The sequence below is a fragment of the Sus scrofa genome, chromosome 8, assembly GCF_000003025.6.
Source record: "Sus scrofa isolate TJ Tabasco breed Duroc chromosome 8, Sscrofa11.1, whole genome shotgun sequence".
Lineage (NCBI taxonomy): Eukaryota > Metazoa > Chordata > Mammalia > Artiodactyla > Suidae > Sus > Sus scrofa.
In genome coordinates, this window is record NC_010450.4 from 129126270 (window position 1) to 129146135 (window position 19866).

At 36.7% G+C, this 19866-nt stretch overlaps 1 protein-coding gene across 1 annotated transcript in view; it reads right to left on the reverse strand.

The window, feature by feature from the left end:
- Positions 1–19866, reverse strand: part of MMRN1 (multimerin 1) — a 59463-nt gene that overhangs the window by 12319 nt on the left and 27278 nt on the right. Inside the window, exons 4-6 of the mRNA XM_005666992.3 lie at positions 9939–10049; positions 8423–8596; positions 203–2191 (exon numbers count right to left, since the gene is read on the reverse strand). Coding sequence (XP_005667049.2) covers positions 203–2191; positions 8423–8596; positions 9939–10049 — 2274 coding nt within the window. The remainder of the gene's footprint in view (positions 1–202; positions 2192–8422; positions 8597–9938; positions 10050–19866) is intronic.

Here is a 19866-nt window from a genome sequence, read left to right on the forward strand (position 1 = left end):
CTATAAACATTTGTATTGATGCCTGCTTTACATAGGATGAAATCAGATTCAAATTCTGTATCAGGGATCTTTGAATTAAACTATTTACCAAGTTCAAATGCCCTTATATCTTATGGTCTTGCTAAACAATACAGATCGACTAAATACCACTTAAACAGAAAAAAAAAAGAAGATTAAAAGTTATTTTTTGGCAATTGCTTACCAGGAAGTACAAGGCTGTCTGTGTTTCTTTGGGTCCGGCCTATCAGGGCAGTGGTCAGATTCACGTTTGGTTTCTTAAGTGGATTGGGTTTCTTCAGCGATAATTTCATTTGCTTCTGTGACTTGACAACATTTGCAAAACTACCAGACAAGGACTGATTTATATACCGAGTTAAATTAGATAGGGCAGTTTGAGTTTTTATTTCAATTACTGATTCGACAAATTCCGTCAGACCTTTCTGAAGAAGCAGAATATCTGGTAGGGAAGCTTTGATCCTCTCAGGCATGGTAGCATTCAGTTCTGAAATGCTGGTGGAAGCATCGTGACACATTGTTAAAGCTTCATAGAGAGTTTTGTTAAGTAAAGAGAAATTAATGGAAAAGTGGATGGATTTGGTTTCCAGTGCTTTAAATCTGGAATTTAATGCCTGCCATTGTAGAGCTTGGTCTCTCTCATTTGCAGGCACACTGCCTTTTTTAAATGAAACATAATAAGGTATGAGGGTCTTGTTCACTTTAGACTCAATACCTTGCAACCGAGTTTCAAAATTTTTGGAAATCTTTGTGGCTGCAAGTATTTTTTCCTCCAAATGACTCAAATTCTGCTGGTATGTCGTGACTTGGGAACTGGTTTCATTGAACATTTGAGAAATCTTCTGAAAGTTGTAAAGACTTAGTTTTTCATCTTTAGGAATATATGCAAGAGCCTTGGCAACTTGTAAAACTAAGTTATATTTCTGATTGTCATTGACCAAAATCTGAATAGAATCATTCAAATGTTGGAACTGAGAAATAAATGTCAAAACAGTTTCCATATTTTGGCTACATTTTTGATGGGCCTCAGGATTATGCTTTATTGTATTTAAAGTCTCTTTTAACACGTAGTTATCTTGAATGGAATCAATGGCATTATTTATAATAGTTATTGTCTTATTTAGACCATCTTCTGTTTCTAAGGTATGTTCATTGATACGTCTGTCTAAGGCTTCACTACGAGTCTGTACTTCATTTCTAAGCAAGTTGTATCTTTTTGTAAGTTCTTTGATGAGAAAATTTAGACTGTTGACAGCACTAGTCAGATTTTCCACTTTTTTCTGTGTAGCTTCTGCTTCTTTTGGTTGCTCATATGTCATGGTCTCTCTAAGTGATGTTCTCTGCTCCAGCAAAGGCTGAAGAATCTCCATGTCATAAGTCAAGTCATTCAGCCGCTCATTCATTTTGTCCATTTTATCGTCCATTGGAAAGAGAACCTCCGCCAAGGTTTGGTTTAAAACTTGTAAATTCTCTTCTGTGTCCTTAATTTGAAACTGAAAATCCCTTCTGCATTTGGATAACATGTCTTCACATTCCTCCCTGACAGATTCCTTCTCCATCTCCAAAGTGAGGGTGAGATTGTTAATCTTGTTGTCTTGGATGTGCAAATCATCAAATATCTGCAGCAGTGTCAACCCGTGCTTCTTTATATTTTCTTGTAGAGTAGACATATGCCCAGTGACATTTTTGCTCATGGATTCAACAGCTGGAACACCCTTCTGCTCTGATCCTCGTTCAATTAATGAAAGGCGATCTTGCACTTGCTTCATTTTAGAAAGAGTCTTGTTGAGGGATTCATAATACAGAAAACTCCTTGAGTGCTCCTGTTCTAGAGCACCTTCTAAATGAGTCTGCTTTGCTTCTAGCTCTTTAAGAGGCTTCTCACATGTAAAAGTCATTTCTTGTCTTATATTCACAATGCGATTTTTTAGATCCAATATCTCCGTCGAAGTGGGCCTACTGTCCTGCATTGAAACAGATTTGTGCTGGGCTGCTACTGAAACCACAGATTCATTAACTTGTTGAACTATTTGCTTGGTGTTTTCAAGGTCCTCTGAGAGAGTCGATATGGTCTTGAAGAGCTGTGCTGTGGTCTCTTGCATGTCATTTTGAAAATATTTAAATTGTTCTCTTACCATCTCCTTCACCAGATCATTGAGGCTTTTGAATTTTAGACCTGGAGAAAGACATAATGAAAAACAATATGTGATACATGATTTTAATTATGTACACTTCAGATGTCTCTATAAAGATAAAAGTGTAAGACTAAACGTTAATAACATGAAGTCATAAAAAATATTTCTTGGCCACATTTACTTAGGAAATTTTAAAAATTACTGTACTTAATAGATGATCATCTTCTTAACTGATACATCTGAGGGAAGAAATCTGTTGCAGGGTAGCACACACTAGAACAATAAAACTAAATTTCTCTGGACAAAAGACATGAAGGAACTACCACTGGCTTCCGTTAGTAGATTCTTGTAGGCAGTGATTCTAGCTCTAGCCTTAGTCTGAAAATATATGGCTTTGGACTTTCTACCTTAGCGAGTAACACCTGGTGTTAGCTCATGACTGTTTATTATACTTCTAGTAGAGTGGACCTTTGAACAACGGAGAGATTGGGGTGCTGACCCTCCAAAACGTCAAAAATCCCCGTGTGATTTATAAGCGGCCCTCTGTTACATCCAAGGTACCTCTGAATCCACAGCTTCACATCCTCACATTCTATCACTGACTCGGGACTGTGTGGCCCGGCAGTATTTACTATTGAAAAAGTCTGTGTACCTGAGGGGACCCAAGAGGTTCAAACCTATATTGATCAAGGGTCAACTAATTAGGTTTCAGAGCTTGTGTTTTGAGTTTATAAAACCTAACAAATTGACTGCAAAGAAGAGATTTAATAAGATTCCCAAATGAGGAACGATATGAAGTAATAATCAAATGATCCCGCAATAGTTTCATTTTTTCCTGGTCTTATTTTGTTTGTAAAATTGTTTTTATTTTTTATTAAAGTATAATTGTGTTACAGTGTTGTGCCAATTTCTGCTGTACAGCAAAGTGGCCTAGTTATGTATATATTGTATATGTATACACATATTGTTTGTCTTCTATTATCTTCCATCATGGTCTAGCCCAAAAGGCTGGATTCAATTGTTTCTAATAAAAATAAAATAAAAACAATGAGCGGTTTGAGCACTAAAAACTAAATGAAATGAAAGAGGAATTTAAGATATACTTTATCGTATGACATTAATTCTTAACAACAGGAGAGGAAAACTTGCTACTAATGAAAACATACTTGTATCTCCTTTTTAGAAAGAATAGATTGGTTATGAGCCAGGGTGGTGGACAGCCCTAAAAGTAGCATTAAAAAAAAAAAAGGAAAAAGCAAAAGGATTTTGAACTATTTAGAATAGGCATGAATATTTTAAAATGAGTAAACAAACAAGCCTGTTATATACAAAAACAGAAACTGGGGAAAAAATAACATGTCTGAGGCATATTCATAGTCCATGGTGACAAAACAGATATAAAAGGAAGATACGTCCATTCAAATCCAACATACAGCAATGTCTGTAACATAATATATGGCAACAAAATACAAAGCGTTTTCAACAGGAAGGTCTGCACCATGGGGTATATTGTAAAATGAGTTATGACTACTGTGAATCCTATTCAAGAAAGGAGATTCTAGGATAAAAATATTTAGTCTCTACCTGTCTCTATTTTGTAGGCAAATGCTAAAAAATATTTAAGTTGCTTGAGAGACTTACATAAAATGTATAGTGAAAGAGAAGTTATACCAAATAGAATGATGTATTGCTTGAGTCATCTTGATATTAATTAATGTGGTACAAAGACAAAGCTGTGAATGTGTAAACATTTCTCTGGAAACCCTAGACCCTAAAGATAGATGATCTTTAGGGTCCAGAATTTCCAAAGTACAAAAATTCATTTTACATTTCTAGGCCTAATGGAAACTGAAATAAACTTAAAAGCCTAAAACCTATACGTGAAAATCAACTTGGATAGAAAAATAAATAAATAAAAGCATGTGACGATGAAATAGTAATCAGTGACACACCACACCCAAGTACTAGGGAAACACTAACTTGATTAGAAAAGATTAAATAGCTGCAGTTAAGAGAAGTCACACTGAAACAGTGTAACTATACTGAAATGCTTATGCATTTACTAACATGAACTAAGAAAGGTTTTAAAGCCTTTATTTTCTATATTTTACTTAGTATTTGACACGTCACTCATTTATACATCTATATGGAGTACATTCTAGATGCTGCACAGAAAATGAAATTTGTAAAATTAAATTTCTGATATTTAAAATAGAATATATTGGAATTCCCGTTGTGGCGTAGTAGAAGTGAATCCAACTAGTATCCATGATGATGCGGGGTCTATCCCTGTTGCTATAACTGTGGCGTAAGCTGTGGGCCAGCAGCTATAGTTCCAATTCGACCCTTAGCCTGGGAACCTCCACATGCCACAGGTGTGGTCCTAAAAAGCAATCAATCAATCAATCAGTCAATCAATAAAATAGAATATGATGGCTTCACTGAGTGTAAGGCAATACCCAACATCAAAACTATTTTATTTTTTCTTTTTTGGCCATTCCTGCAGCATATGGAAGTTCCCAGCCAGACCGAATCTGTGCTGCCTCAGAGACAACAACAGATCCTTAACCCACAGCACCACAGTGGGAACTCCAGCAAAGTTATTTTTAATGCACTTTTTTACAGGATAATTTAGTTATTTCCTGTTGGTTAAAATTTAATTCTCATTACAACAACTAAACTCAATAAAATACTTAAGGTTAGGAATCAGACTTTTCTGGAATTTATAACCTGATAATTTTGGCTTTAAAATGTTTTTCAAGAGTGACAAGGTAACATAAAACTCGAGCATAATTGGATTAATTAATTGTGGACAATAAAACAGCAGGTTTTTAGTTCAGCAAGGGGAAAACTACAAGACCTGAAAGTCAGAAAAAAAGTGAAGATGGCAGAGTTCCCGTGGTGGCTCAGTGGTTGACGGATCGACTAGGAACCATGAGGTTGCGGGTTCGATCCCTGGCCTCGCTCATTGGGTTAAGGCTCCAGCGTGGCCGTGAGCTGTGGTGTAGGTTGCAGACGCAGCTCGGATCCCGTGTTGCTGTGGCTCTGGTGTAGGCCGGTGGCTGCAGCTTCGATTTTACCCCTAGCATGGGAACCTCCATATGCCACGGGAGTGGCCTCAAAAGGCAAAAAGACAAAAAAAAAAAAAAAATGAAGATGGGTTAAAAATACTGTAAATAGGTAAAATTCAGGACAGAATCTTGATTAAAGTAATTAGGAAAAAAGTTAACAAAAATTAGGTAATTTAGCTGTTCTGTTTTAAATCTTTAATGGAAAAATCCACTGGGCAAGGGTTAAAAACCACAATGGTGTCTGAAAAGGAATCCAACAGATTATTAGCTTAAAAACTTGTTTCAGAAAAACAGGCTCTTCAGATATTTCTCAGAGTTCCCGTTGTGGCTTAACAGTAACGAACCCAACTAGTATCCATGAGGAAGCAGGTTCCATCCTTGGCCTGCTCAGTGGGTTAAGGATCCGGCATTGCTGTAAGCTGTGGTGTAGGTCACAGATGCAGCTCGGATCTGGTGTGGCTGTGGCTGTGGCTGTGGCTGGCAGCTACAGCTCTGACTGATTGGACCCCAAGCCTGGAAACCTCCATATGCCATGGATGTGGCCCTAAAAAAGACAAAAAAAAAAAAAAAAAAATCTCTAATTTGTTAATTAAAAAATCTGTGCAATAATGTGATTTTGCAAAAACACATCAAAGTGCTTTATGTCAAAATCTGAGTGGGCACAGCATATTAACTATTTGAATCTGTTTCATGTGACTCATGTTTTTCTACTTGCTAAAACATTTGATATTGTATTTGGTGATTTAACAGATATATATGACATCAGACATGTTGGCATGTCCCTTCTGTGGTTATAAATGCACAGCCTCGTCATAACATTCAGACACCTCTTAAGGTGTTGGGGCATTTGATTTTGAAGTTTCCCTGGCTGCTAGCAGATGAAGTGCTTCTCAACTTGGATGCAGAGTAAGCAAGAGCAGGGACTGTGGTTTTCCTAGCACCTTGGGGGTGAGTCTATTTTTTTGCTTCCTATATTAACATTCATTACCTATAAGCCCTCTGGTTCTCATAATTGATTGTGCTCAGTACACAATTAATGCATCCTATTGAGGAGGGAATTTTGCTCTTATTATTGCTGTGAGTGTGTGTGTTTTGTGTGACAATGCCACAATTTTTGTTAGTAGTTTCACAACAAGCTGTTGTCAGGCCTAACTCTCTCAGGTTATGATAACCAAAGTTTGTTAAACAAATTTTATTTCTAAAGTTATGAACAATTAGGTACTGTTCCTATTTGACTTCTTGCTGATGCTGTCACTTTGGGGAAAAATATTTATCTCTCATGCTTGCCATGGGTCAATTTTAGCCACAGGGAACATGCCAGAAATGGAGTCTTCCTTTCAGGTGGTTAATAGCATCGAAATTTACATGGTTAAAAAACAAAAATCATGGGGCGTCCCCGTTGTGGCTCAGCGGTTAACGAACACAAGTAGCATCTATGACGATGGAGGTATGATCCCTGGCGTCGAGCAGCGGGTTAAGGATCTGACGTTGCCAGGAGCTGTGCTGTAGGCCAGAAGCTGCAGCTCTGATTTGACCCCTAGCCTGGGAAGCTTCATAGGCCGCAGGTGCAGCCCTAGAAAGAAAAAAAAAATCATGATTGCTCTGTATTGGTAGATGATACGGAAACCTCCACCTTTTTAGTTCCTTTACCTGTTGACCACATAAAATAGAGAAAAAATAACTTGTAAGTGATAGAAATGGGGTATGCAGTGACATTTTTTTATGTATAAACAAAGTGAAAGAGACCAGTAATCCTGAAACTTGGAAACATCCAAGTTGGAAACATCCAATTAGCCCAGTGAATTGAGATGCTCCTAGTAACCAAAATATTTGTCTAGAATACCTATGTCCTACCTGAAACTCTTTGCCTGGTTAACTCCACCTGACCCATTACTTATCCACTGAGATGGTTTCTTTTTGTGGAAGGCTTCCCTGATCCCCCCAGCCCACTGCACTGTTCATAGCACTGCCATAGCGATTACTCACTGTATATAAACCTCTGAGGTGGGCAGAATGATGCTGCCCCTCCTAAGATGCTCATACCCTAATTCCCTGAATCTGCGACGATGTTACCTTACATGCCAAAAGGGCCTTGAGAGATAGGATTAATCTTAAGGACCTTGAGATGAGAGATTATCTTTGATTATCCAGATAAAGGTCCCTGTAATCACATGAGTCCTTAAAGAGGGAAGAAGAGGAGTTCCCACTGTGGCACAGGAGATTAAGAATCCAATCTATGAAGTGGCTCAGGTCACTGCAGAGGTGTGGAGGTGTGGGTTCAATTCCAAGCACCGTGGATTAAAGGATCCGGTACGGCTGCACCTGCGACCTATATAGGTCTGCAGCTTAGATTCAGCCCACCCTGGGAATGTCCATATGCTGTGGGTGCAGCCATAAAAAAATAAAAGAAGAGGAGGAAGGCAGAAGAATGGGTCTGAAAGCTGTCATGAGGATTCAACAGCTGTTGTTGGCTTTTGCATATGGAGGAAGAAGGCCACGAGTCAGAAATGCAGTGGCCTCTAGAAGCTGGGAACAAGCCACAGTTTATAGCCATCAAGAAAGCAGGACGCTGTTCCCACAACTACAAGAAAATAGGATTCAGACAACTTGAATTAGCAGGAACTGGATTATCCTGGAGATCCTCCAGAAAGGAACAGAGCCTGCTATTGAAGAGCATAAAATTCAGGCAAAACTGACTCACATTTATGTGACTATCCTGATATGTTTTAGAATATATTTTATTGATTACATTCCATGAGCTAGATAATTTGGGGGATAATAATGCACTTTATATGTATCCTCAATAACTTCATCAATATTATTGAGATTCCTGTGGATCTAGCTGCCTTGATAATCATCCCTTAAACTCATCTTTATCTTGAACTGGAAACCTCAGTGGAAGCAGATTAAATGTGGTTCATTTTAACTATAAAGAAATACAAGCGAGACTCTAACAGACCAGGTACATAATGTCAATAGGTCAGATGAAGCATTCGATAGGAGTTGATTATATGAGTAAAAATATTTAGATGTGTCCAATTATTTCAGAAATCGAGAGTCAAAGTATCTTATTGAAAAGCATTTGTGTCTCAGACTTCTATTCCACCAAAGCTAAAGCAAGACCCCAAAATGACATGGCAAAAGATGAATGAGTCATTTGCCTTTTTTCTCGACTGAATGAATTATATATTTCACTTTTACCTTTTAGAAAAGATTGAAATTCCCTGCCTTTATCTTCGGCGATCTTCCTTTCAAGGGAGGAGTACTTGTCCCTTACATCACTCACAGCCAAGGAAATGTTGTCAGTCTTCTTCTGCAGTAGGGTCAGTTTCATTGCCTGGTGGGTCATCTGTTCACTCATTTTTTGTGTCACTGCTGCATGTAGAAGAGAAAATGGGCAACATTTAAAATATGTGCTTAAAACCACTTACATGTCATGATAGGTTGAAAGGGAATTCAAATAAACCATGTTTGCCCTTCTTTATATGAAAACATAGACTCTATGCGCTCAGCAAAGAGCATCCTGAATTTGATACTGCTTAGGGGTAGAAGTTTGTAAAAAGCATTCCAATATCTTCGATTCCTAAAATGTTTTAACTTTGCCCAGGATTTTCGACCTCTCTCTCTCTTTAACCTTAAAGTGTTGTTGTTATACTTTTAATAGATGGAGAAACCAAGGGTCAGAAAACTAAAATAACTTGCTTGAGGTTACAGAACTAATGCCCATCTTCTGTTTTCAAATCAAATGCACCAGCATTAAATAGGTATATATATGTGTGTGTGTGTGTGTGTGTGTGTGTGTGAATAGTGTGTGTACATATATACATATATAGTGTGTGTAGTTTGTATCTATATTCTGGGAATTTCATTCTTCACTGAGGTATCTAATGAGAGAGAAAGCGGTACACAATTTAGTTTGAATCACTTTATAGAGCAATGATACTTTCTGTGCCTTTATGCATGCACTTCAATAATTCAATGAGGATTCTATGGTGTTTTATGAAAATTCTGAATTCCAATCCCTTGAGAAATTCGAGGACACTTTCTAAGCTATGTTCACCCACATTCTTAAAGAGATCTCCTTAAATCAGATTTTCCATTTGAGTGCCTTATTTAGGATGACTAGATATTCGCCAAACATAATGAAATGTTTTCAGCAGTAACCAACTTTATATCTCTGAGAGATGAAGTTAGGTCTAGAGGAGTGGTGAATATTTAGGATTAGAAAGAGAAGAAAATATGTGACATTAAACTTGAAATCAACATGAAATTCTTGTTGATTCTGAGTCAGTTCTTTGCCCTAGTCAGTAATCAACACCCCTTGGCGATCTCTTATCAATCAATGGAAAAGAGCTTTCTTAGCTCCCTTAAAACGTTCAGGTCTTTCCATCCATGTCAAGGTTCTTTCATGACTGTGCTCCGTGGAGGACAGAGGTGTGATTTAACTTTGGAAACTGGTGATTTCCTTACAACCTAGTATGAAAGCATTTTATTAGCTTTCTGAGTCTGCGCACAGTTTCAGTAATTACACAGGCTCCCTGCGGGCTGGGAACCTGCAGCTCACCCACAACTTGCAGCAGCAATAGAAAAGGATTGAGAAGTGTGTTAATATGTCACCATCAAACATTTGACAGTCAAGTGCCGTCTTGTTGGCAACTTGTCATAAACAGTGTTGACAATGACTGGGTTAGGGATGAGAGTAATTACAATCTGTGACCTGGGTCACCGCAGTCTTGCTGCTGCTGTTGCTGCTGCTCTGGTGTCCTTCTGCCAACAGCGGTGTGACTCTCAGCCTGGTTGCTGTGTATCAGCTGCTGCTGTTCCTGGGCTGGACAGAGCAAAAAGAGCAGAGAGAGAGTTAAGCAAGGGACTGCTGCATTTTTTTTCCCCCTTCCTGAGTGGTAATGTGGCTGATGTGCATTTTCCCATGCGGTGAAGCATGATGGTCCCCAATGATTGCAGAATACACTGCCTCGCCCCCCTTCTGCAGGGCAATACGCCGCTATGTTGGTATTGGAAATGCAAGATTCTAGTTCTGTTTGGAAAACATTAAAATTATTCAGGTTTCCTTTTATGCGAAAACGGATAATCGTTTGGGGAATCTGTGTAAACTGGTGAATGTAAACTGCCAGCATAATTGCTGTAAAAAGCTACAGCAGCTTTATAAGCGCACTGCCACGAAGACGGCTTGTTTAACAACGCAGTTTCCAACTGCTGCCTACTTAAGTGAGAGCTACAGGGTCTTTACTGAACGAATATCTGTTTAAGTGATGGTGCTACTTAAGTGGGTTTTCACAGATTTTTAAGAAATACATAGGCTCGAAAACAAAAACTGCAAGTAAAAGTAAACTATTAGAGGGTACATCTCAAGGGGATTCACCTGCATGAAATTTCAGAAAAATGGAAATTCTTATAAAATATATCTACTCTATTAAAGAATTGCTTCTCATCTCCCATAAATCAAGCAATGTCTTAAATGGCAAAATAAATAATTATTAGGGAAAACAGTTTAGAGGGAAGATTTATTTAAAATGCTGAACATATCCAGTAATGTATGTTCTGTAATTTGCAGATTTCTAATGAACAAATGTATCCACTGAAGTCTGCATATAAGATAGGAAAAACAAGTGTTTGGTGTCTGACTTTGCTTCTTCCCATGTGAAATTAAGTACCAATAAAACTGCACCTCTGGCATATGTTAATTATACCCCTAAGGCATGTGTGACTCTGACAATAATACTAGAGCATCTCTTCTCCATAGAAAGTGTAATATATTTAGCACTGATTTGAGTTAGTCTCTATTGTTACATTGGATTTTGCATTGCTTTCTTCTGGGCATTGTGCTAAATTAATGAATCTCCATTCGTGTCCAAGGTTTTTGTTTTGATTTTTTTTCTCCACTGCATTATAGACATTATAGAAAGTTTTACAAAATTGTTGATTTATTTGGTGGAAGAAGATAATCTGCAGCTTGGAGAAAGTGTACTTATTTAGCAGCTCCAGTAGGTGGGGAAAATGTTAACGTTCTGCCAGGTCCTACCAATGAAAAGCTCCTAGCCCAAGTTCAAATTAATTTATACAAACACAACTTAAATAGTGGTATAATTTTTAAATCAAGGTTCCTTCTTAGATGATGTAATAAAGCATTTTCTTGGCAGCTAAAAATTATCCACCCAAGAGGGTTACTAGAGAGTAAAGCAATGGCTCTCAAACCAGGGTCCCTGGGAACTTTATACAATTTGTAGGCCCCATCCCAGACCTGCTAATTTCAGAAACTCTGGAAGGAGGCAGCAATCTGGTTTAACAAGCTCTCCAGGTGATCGCAAAGCACACTAAGTTTGAGGATCACTGGAGTAGAGCGTGAAGATAGATCTTCCTTAGCAACTTCCCATGTCATTACATCCCCGGTTTCTCTTAGCAGAGGAAGAGCACTCAGAACACAGGTTGTTGAGTATCTGCAGCAAAAGGAACAGGTGGGTTTAACAGGATGAACCCATGGCTTCTTTTTTTCTTACTGCTTACCTTTTTGAGCCAGATCATAAGAAAAGGAAAAGAGCTGGTGCACTGAAATGCATACCACAACTTGGTAGGCAGAGGGCTTTGTTAGGAAGCAATGCATAATTACGGTAAAAACAAAGACCAGATTGCTTTGCGGCATGCAAACAAGGTTGCTCTTCAAATTTCTTCCTCTATCATTAACTTTTAATACATATTGTATTGCCTTTTTCTTTCTTTCTTTCTTTCTTTTTTTTTTTTTTTTTTTTTTTTTTTTTTTTAACATTTCTTTAGGGAGTTCCCATCCTGGCATAGCAGAAACAAATCCGACTAGGAACCATGAGGTTGCGGGTTTGATTTCTGGCCTCACTCAGTGGATTAAGGATCTGGCATTGCCCTGAGCTGTGGTGTAGGGTGCAGACGAGGCTCAGATCTGGCATTGCTGTGGCTGTGGTGTAGGCTGGCAGCTGTGGCTCCAATTAGACCCCTATCCTGGGAACCTCCATATGCTGTGAGTGCAGCCCTGAAAAAGCAAACCCACAAACAAAAAACATTTCTTTAGAATAGGGGATTTTCATCATGAATAGAAATCAAAAGAACCTGTCAACTTTGAAACACTACGTGTCAGTGGTCTGTTCCTTTCCCCACCTGACAATTATGATTCAGTAGCTCTGTTCTGGAGAATTGAGCGTGAATGGATATAGTTTTTAAACTCTGCAGGTGATTTTGATGTGTGGCTCTGGTTAAGAAGCACTTATTTAGAACAAACTGCCATATTTTCTGATTCCAATAAGTCAATTCAATGTTATAGGGCAGAAAATACCAGATGTTTTACAGTTAAAATTGCCATCCAGAAATAGATCTTCATAGGTTTTTAAACAGCCACACGTGCCTGTTGATAACAAGGCGCATGTTAAAGACATGATTTATTAAAACTCTAATGAATAAAAACCCTGAGTCTCCTAGCATTTCACAGAGAAGGAGGCCTTTATAAGAAGTACGTGAAGTGGGTTGGGGGTGGAAGAGGGTTTTCACCGTTGCTGGTTTCCTTCCTCTGGATAATATCAATCTCTCCATTGTTAGGACCTAAGATTTCTGAAGAGGGACTCCTGCGCGTAGAAGCATGTGACGTGTTTGAGCCCTTTTCCCTGCAATCGAATCGAGAGCCCACTGACAGTTTTAGAATATCTCAGAAATAAAGAGCCTTTCCACTCGAAGCCTAGGCTATGTGGCTCCTCGTGCCCATTTGGTAACCTTCCACATAGCCCAGCTCCAAGACTGTGTTTAGTGGGTATGCACCAATGTCACCTACCAGTTATTGAAATATTGAAATACAGCCGCACCTATTAGCAAATATATGCAATGATACAGTACGATACTTGATCAAATTAGTTTATAATAGATTATAACATCAACTAATTCCAAGTTAATTGTGGACTCATGATAAAAGAGAAAACTTGTAGGATACATGATAAATGGAATTCCTCGTCTAACCCTATCTGAAAACTGTTTTGCAGAACTAGCAGCTTGTTGGGCTCATTTCATGCATGACCTTGATTTTATGAAACATTCAATGTTTAGTGGAATCATCAGTTTATCATTATTTATGACTTTTGCAGCAGTTAAAATTACCAAATTGGTGCTTACTTTAGTTTACTTGTTAGTACTTACTGATTGTTCTCAATACATAGTTTTTGCTAAATATTATTAAACAATTTATAACAAGTTATTAAAAACACTGGAAAAAAAACAAAAGTTTACATTCTCAAAGCGTTTCTTTTAGATATTATGAGTTTTTAACCTGGGAAAAAATAGAAGTGTTATCAACATTGAAACGAGCCCAGGATTATCAAATGATCCAGTGCAAAAATCAATTAGTTTGAAACATCTTTTGATATATAGAATATCAAAATCAAAAATATCAAATCAATATTAAAATCAATTAAATTTAAAACATAAATAATATTTTTAAAAGAAATATCAACTTAATTTTCAATAAAAGTCAGTGGACTGTTTTTTCTTGATAGGGAGATGTCAGTTTCAAATAGTGATTTAAATTTATGTTCTTTAAAAATAAAATAGCTAGACTTATTTTTCCCCATGACATTCAATTTCTGTCAAAATTCGTTTGTGATCAAGAGAAAAATATTAAAGCACTTTATGAAATTAGTCTCATGAAATAAGTGTTTGTAATAATAATTTTCAAGTAAAACAAAGCTTTTGAAATGAAAAAAAACTTCAGAAATATTTTATCAAATGTTAACAAAAAATCAATAAAATAAAAATATTTAGAAAAAATTAGAATTTTTAACATTACCATATAATTGAAATAGTAGATCATTTCAGAAGAGAAAAATATTATGAAACCACCTGACACAATAATTCTGATACAGGCATAATATTTCAAATCAGTTTTATGTTTAGCATTTGGAAAACAAGGTTTTCTATAAAAAGAAAAAAGATAATTGGTTTTTCAAAAATGGCATCCTAATAGAGATGTCAATCCATTTTTAATTTTGTCAGGAAAAAAATGATCATATTATTAAGCTGGAGATAATTTAAAAACTGATAAAAATGTTTTAGATATGAAAAATATTTATATATATTATTTGACACAAAATTAATAAGGGATAAACATAAGAAAACAGATTTTCTAATAAATTCTATGATGATGAAAATTTTATGACAAAACTCACAAATAAATGTTTATGTTCCTTGATTTAGAATGTCCTAAGTTTGGCCAAGTAAGGTTTGCAAAGTTCAGTGACTTAATTAAGTAGGACATTCTATAAAAATTTTTATGATTTATGTCAAATGAATATACTAAATGTTAAAAAATGCACACAATATTTACAGGCTGAAAAGAGTGGGATGCAATCATTGTTAATTCAATAATATCTAACAAACAATTCAGACATATGGCAATACCACTGATGCTACAAGAAGTTAATAACTGATTGATATATCATGTCACCTAACGGCTCTAAATCTGATGGAGACGTCTTTAAAGGAGATTGAGGCAGTTCCCTATATTAAATCATCTCTCTGACAGAGACGTCATTAAGCTGATGTCATCATGTCAGAAGAAAGAGTACACCAATCATTTATAGAAATTAATTATTTAGAAATTATTTGCATGGTAGGAGTGAATTGATTTACATTTCTCTGTAGGTAGTTTTATAAAGATAACATATGCATTAACTTTAGAAAATAAAAGGTAATACATTCTTAATTTTTGATTTTTACATTGATTTATGTATTAATTGATGTTGAGTTAGTTGTCAAATGTTTGAATATGGCCTCTGCCCCTTCCCACGTCATCGGCAGACTGTTGGTTGAGGCGCTCATGACCCTAACTACATGCAGTGACCCCAGGAGCAATCACCACGGCATTTTACAAAGGGTTTATTTCCAGTGACTCCAAGTATTTTGCCAAAGCTTTATTATAAATAGTAAGTCATTATTTTATATTGCATTATCATATTCTAATGAAATAGCTATCTTCATCTCACTTATAAAGTATTACAGGTTGTATACTTAACATGGAGATTATAACATTGCATTTCATTGAATATTCTCTATTTGAAAAGTACTGGTAAAGCAAGGGATCTCACACAGACAGACAGACACATGAAGTGGGGGTATTTTCTGTGTGCTTGAACCATTTGAGGGGGATATATGTGTGCATAAAACTTCCCATTTGCTCTCAGCTACCATTATTTTTAAATTAATTGTTTCACGTGAAAATAGGTTAGGAAATTGTACTCCTAATTGTTTCTAAGTAAACGAAACAACTATTAAGCATCACACAAAGATCTTTGAGATCCAATTGTCATACGAACCTCTTTTCTCTGGAATTCAGTGGATGGAGTCTCTGCCAAGGCTGTTAAAAACCTGAAATGCCTGTTTAACAAATTCAGTAGATTATCTTTGCTCTGTTTGTTGACTGGAGTTCAATACTTGCATTCATTCCAATTTATTACTCGGGATTTAGCTGGTGGAGCAGCTGTGATAAGATCTCTGAAGTGGAGTCAGTTACTGTCCTGTGATAAAATTCCTGGTTGATCCATGCTCTTCTATTGCTTCATCTAGCAATCTTTCTGTCTTCCCAGTGTATTCTCTACCGCAGGACTGCCACGACTCTAGGTTTTCCAGGCAACCTATCTTGCACTTAAGCACAGACCTCTGCTTTGTTCCATAGGGTACAATTTCTAAGTCTCTTTTTCTCTTGCTCCTTTCTAAGAGGTTGATGCTGAGACAGAAGGGCATTTATTTAAGTCAAATAACTTCTAAAGATCTTTGTGTACTTCCAATTTTTAAAAAATTCAATATATTTTAAAAATTGGATTTTTTTCCTCTTCTCCCCATACAATTACTCCTTTTTTATTGCACTAGAAATTCTGATCTTGGTGGATCAAGGACTTAGAGAAGCAAGGTCAGCAAATGTCAAGAGCAACAGTTTCCTTATGAGGTACTTTCTCTTTCTTTCCTTTTTTTTTTTTTTTTTTATTAGACAGGTGTTATTTGTGAGACTTTTCTTTCTTTCTTTCTCTCTCTCTCTTTCTTTCTTTCTCTTTTTGCCTTCCAGGCCTTCGAGGCACGTGGAGGGAGGAAGTCATTCACGGCAATTCAGTAATGAGGAAGCATGTTCTCTCCCCCTTAGAATGAGAAATCTTCCCATGTGGCTTGACAAGGCCAGTTTCCAGCTGATTCTTTGATACCAAGTGAATGCTTGCATGGTGATGCTCAGTACACATATAAAAAGATTTACTGAGATTTAGCAGTTAAATAGAAGAAGGAAATTTAGTGCAGCAAAGACTGAAAATACACTGTATTGTTTGATAGGTATCATAATTTCATTGAGCAAGAGGCTCATAGGAAGGAAAGTTCTTTTTCAAAGAGGAAAACACTGATTACCACCAGGAGAAGTAGATATGCAAAAGCATAAGAAATATAGAGTTCTTTTCCTGTTTTAAATATTATAACTTTCATTTTATATTATAACAGTAATATTTAAAATAATCTTACTAGAGAAGCCCCATATTTAAAACATTATAATAGCTCTTAACATGATTTATTGAATTAGTGCACAGCATTTGTGAAATGAAATATTTTTTTAGAATCACAACATATGGCAGGGTCAGTTTATTTGAATAGCTGCATGATTGCATGTTTCAACTTTCATACGAACTGATAGATTTGATAAAACAATTTTATAAAAGACCTTTTTCCTCGATAGATAGAAGATATGATTAAACTTGGCTGGATTTTCTAATAACAGATTTGCAAAGAAGTTTTTCTTTCTTCCTCTCTAACCTAACAATATTTGAACTTAAATTTTTGTCCTTTGTGTCATCAGAACAAGCCACAATTTCCTTGTACTACTTTAGAACATTTTAGAGACATCTACTGGAAAAAAAAATTATTGCAATTTTTTTTTTTTTTCTTTTTAGGGCCGCACCTGCAGCATATGGAGGTTCCCAGGATAGGGGTCTAATCGGAGCTACAGCTGCCAGCCTACACCACAGCCACAGCAACGCCAGATCCCAGCCATGTCTGCGACCTGCGCCACAGCTCACAGCAACACTGCATCCTTAACCCCGTGGGTAAGGCCAGAGATCAAACCCGCAACCTTATGGTTCCTAGTTGGATTAGTTTCCACTGTGCCACAATGGGAACTCCAGCATTATTGCAAATTTATAAAATTGGTTTAAAAAGTATATTGTTACTGACATTTTTTAAAAAAATGCCTTGGAGACCATATCACAAATCTAGGTCCTTTTCTGAAGGCAAACTTGTTGACCCTCAAAAAGGTATAATTGTGAAATATATAAAAACTCTCACTTTGCCATTGGTTTTAATGCTCCTTTTTTTCTTCATCAAAATTCTATTCACTTAGTCTTTTAAAAACTTACTTTCCTCTTGATAGTGTGACTGATAGTTTCACAAGCTAATCTATAATTTATAACCAGAAAGAATTTTGACTATCTGAGTTGCAGTAAAAAGAGGAAGCGTGACGGTGTAGTAATATTATTAACAGCGTATTGGAGAATAAAACAACAGAACGGCCCTATGGATCCTGAATCACAGCATCCCTTTCTAACAGGTTGGTGACAGGTCTAGAGTGACAGGGAGATACAGAAAAAGAAAAAGAGAAAGGTAGAAAGTGAACGAGGAGAAATAAACGAGAGTAGGGTTGCCAGCAATTCCATTTTATTCCCGATCTATTGATCTTTTGGTATATTTAAAAAGACCTCCCTACTGCCATTTAAATGAAAATGAAATTGTTACTTTTCTATTATGAAGTTTATATTGTTGGGGGGAGGTAACTTGTTGGGGAAATAAGGATTTGTGAAATTAACATCGTATTTTACAAATTTTCTATGACTAAAATAATGTCCTCTCTTGGAAAGGACCAGCACTGAAGTAATTATCATGGGAGCTGCAGAACCAGGTTATTCCAAACCCTTGAGGGCCCTGAAGCGATTGAAAGAATGGATCAGCCACACTGATTATTCTTGCCATGTTTGGAACTGCTTGTTGTAGGAGACGTGGTTGCGGAGAGTGCTGTCAAAGGAAACCTGACAATTTCCTCCCCCACGTGAGGAAGACTGTTGGCACATATATAAAGGGTGATGAGAAGGGGAGGGGGGAGCGTGGCATGTGATTAGGTAGGCATCAGAAGGAAATATGTGCAACTGTCCCCTCCAAGGACAGATGAGACAATGAAGAATGGTTCCAGGGACAAAGGGACACAGTAGTTCTTTGATACGACCAGTGCATCAATTGCACTAATAAAAAATTCAACAGCTTTGATGTGCTGCCGTAAAAGGGAAGACTAGGATGGTCAGAAGATTGTAGGGAGCAGCAACTGTAGGTTCTTTGGGAATCACAGTTGTGATAGAATGGATTTATGTCAACAGGACGCAATGGGCATATCTGCCCTTAGAAAATCATTCCTACCATAGATTTCAGTCGAAAGAAAACCTTCCCACCAGCAGCTTAATCAGCAGATACCTGAATTAGAAGTAATTCTAATTATAGTATTGTGACAGAAAGCCATTGTCAGGACTATTCTGGGACATGTTTCTTAGCGGGGATTCAAGACGAGGATTCGTAAAGCCAGGATTCTAGATACCCACAGGTTGCTTCCATTAGAACACAAGGTGCCATTAAACAATTAAAGCTAAACTGGGTTCGGTTTAAACGTTTTATATAGTACTTTGAAAAAAAGGGACTAAGAGTATGCAGTAGAACTTAAACACTGTCAACTAATCTTGTTTCTTGTGTGTGTTTTTATAAGGATGGACTTCTATTCTTTTTTCCTCCTAGGTGTAAACAGTCCACTATGGTGATTAATAATCTATTAACAGGTAGAAAAGGAAGACTAATGAAGCAACACCATCCTCATCAGCTAGAGCCCATGACCTACTTTGACATCCAGACTCTGCTTGCTGCCATTTGTCTGCATTAAGGCCCCAGTGTACAAAAGGGTGTGTCACAACATTCGAAATTTCTGGAAGGGTATGTTGTGAACAAACACAAACTCTTTCAGAAATGATAATGGAATTAATATTCCTCAAATAGAAGAGGAATATTCAAATTAATCTTAGACTTTTGAAATATAATTCTAAATAATCTCTAGAATGCTTAACCATCTGCCATGTACAGAAATATGTGTATCACTATTTCTATAAAGAAATGTGTTTTATCACAGTAAGTATATCTGTGCATCTCATGGAAATCAGAAGTCCTTTGAAAGCAGGATCATATTTGGATTTTTTTTTTAGAATACACTGAAATACCTTGTTTCCAAATATTTTTGATTTATATAACGTTTTGTTTAAAACTTTATTTTACCCGTTTATAAATGAAGTACACGTTCATACTGTACTCTGAAAATCTATTAAATTTTTATAACATCTCTGAAATTCAGGCCAGATGCAGAATAAATAGCATTACAGTGAAATTTGCCTACAGATTCTCATTGAATAGGCTGGAAGAACCATTTATAATCTCCCTAACTAAACTGCAAGCTTCCTAGAGCTTTTGTATTACAACTTTCTTTTTTTTTTTAAATGTGAATCATAATGGTTTCTCCACACTTGCATTAATTTTTAATCATAGTCTCTTACACTGCTGATTGAAAT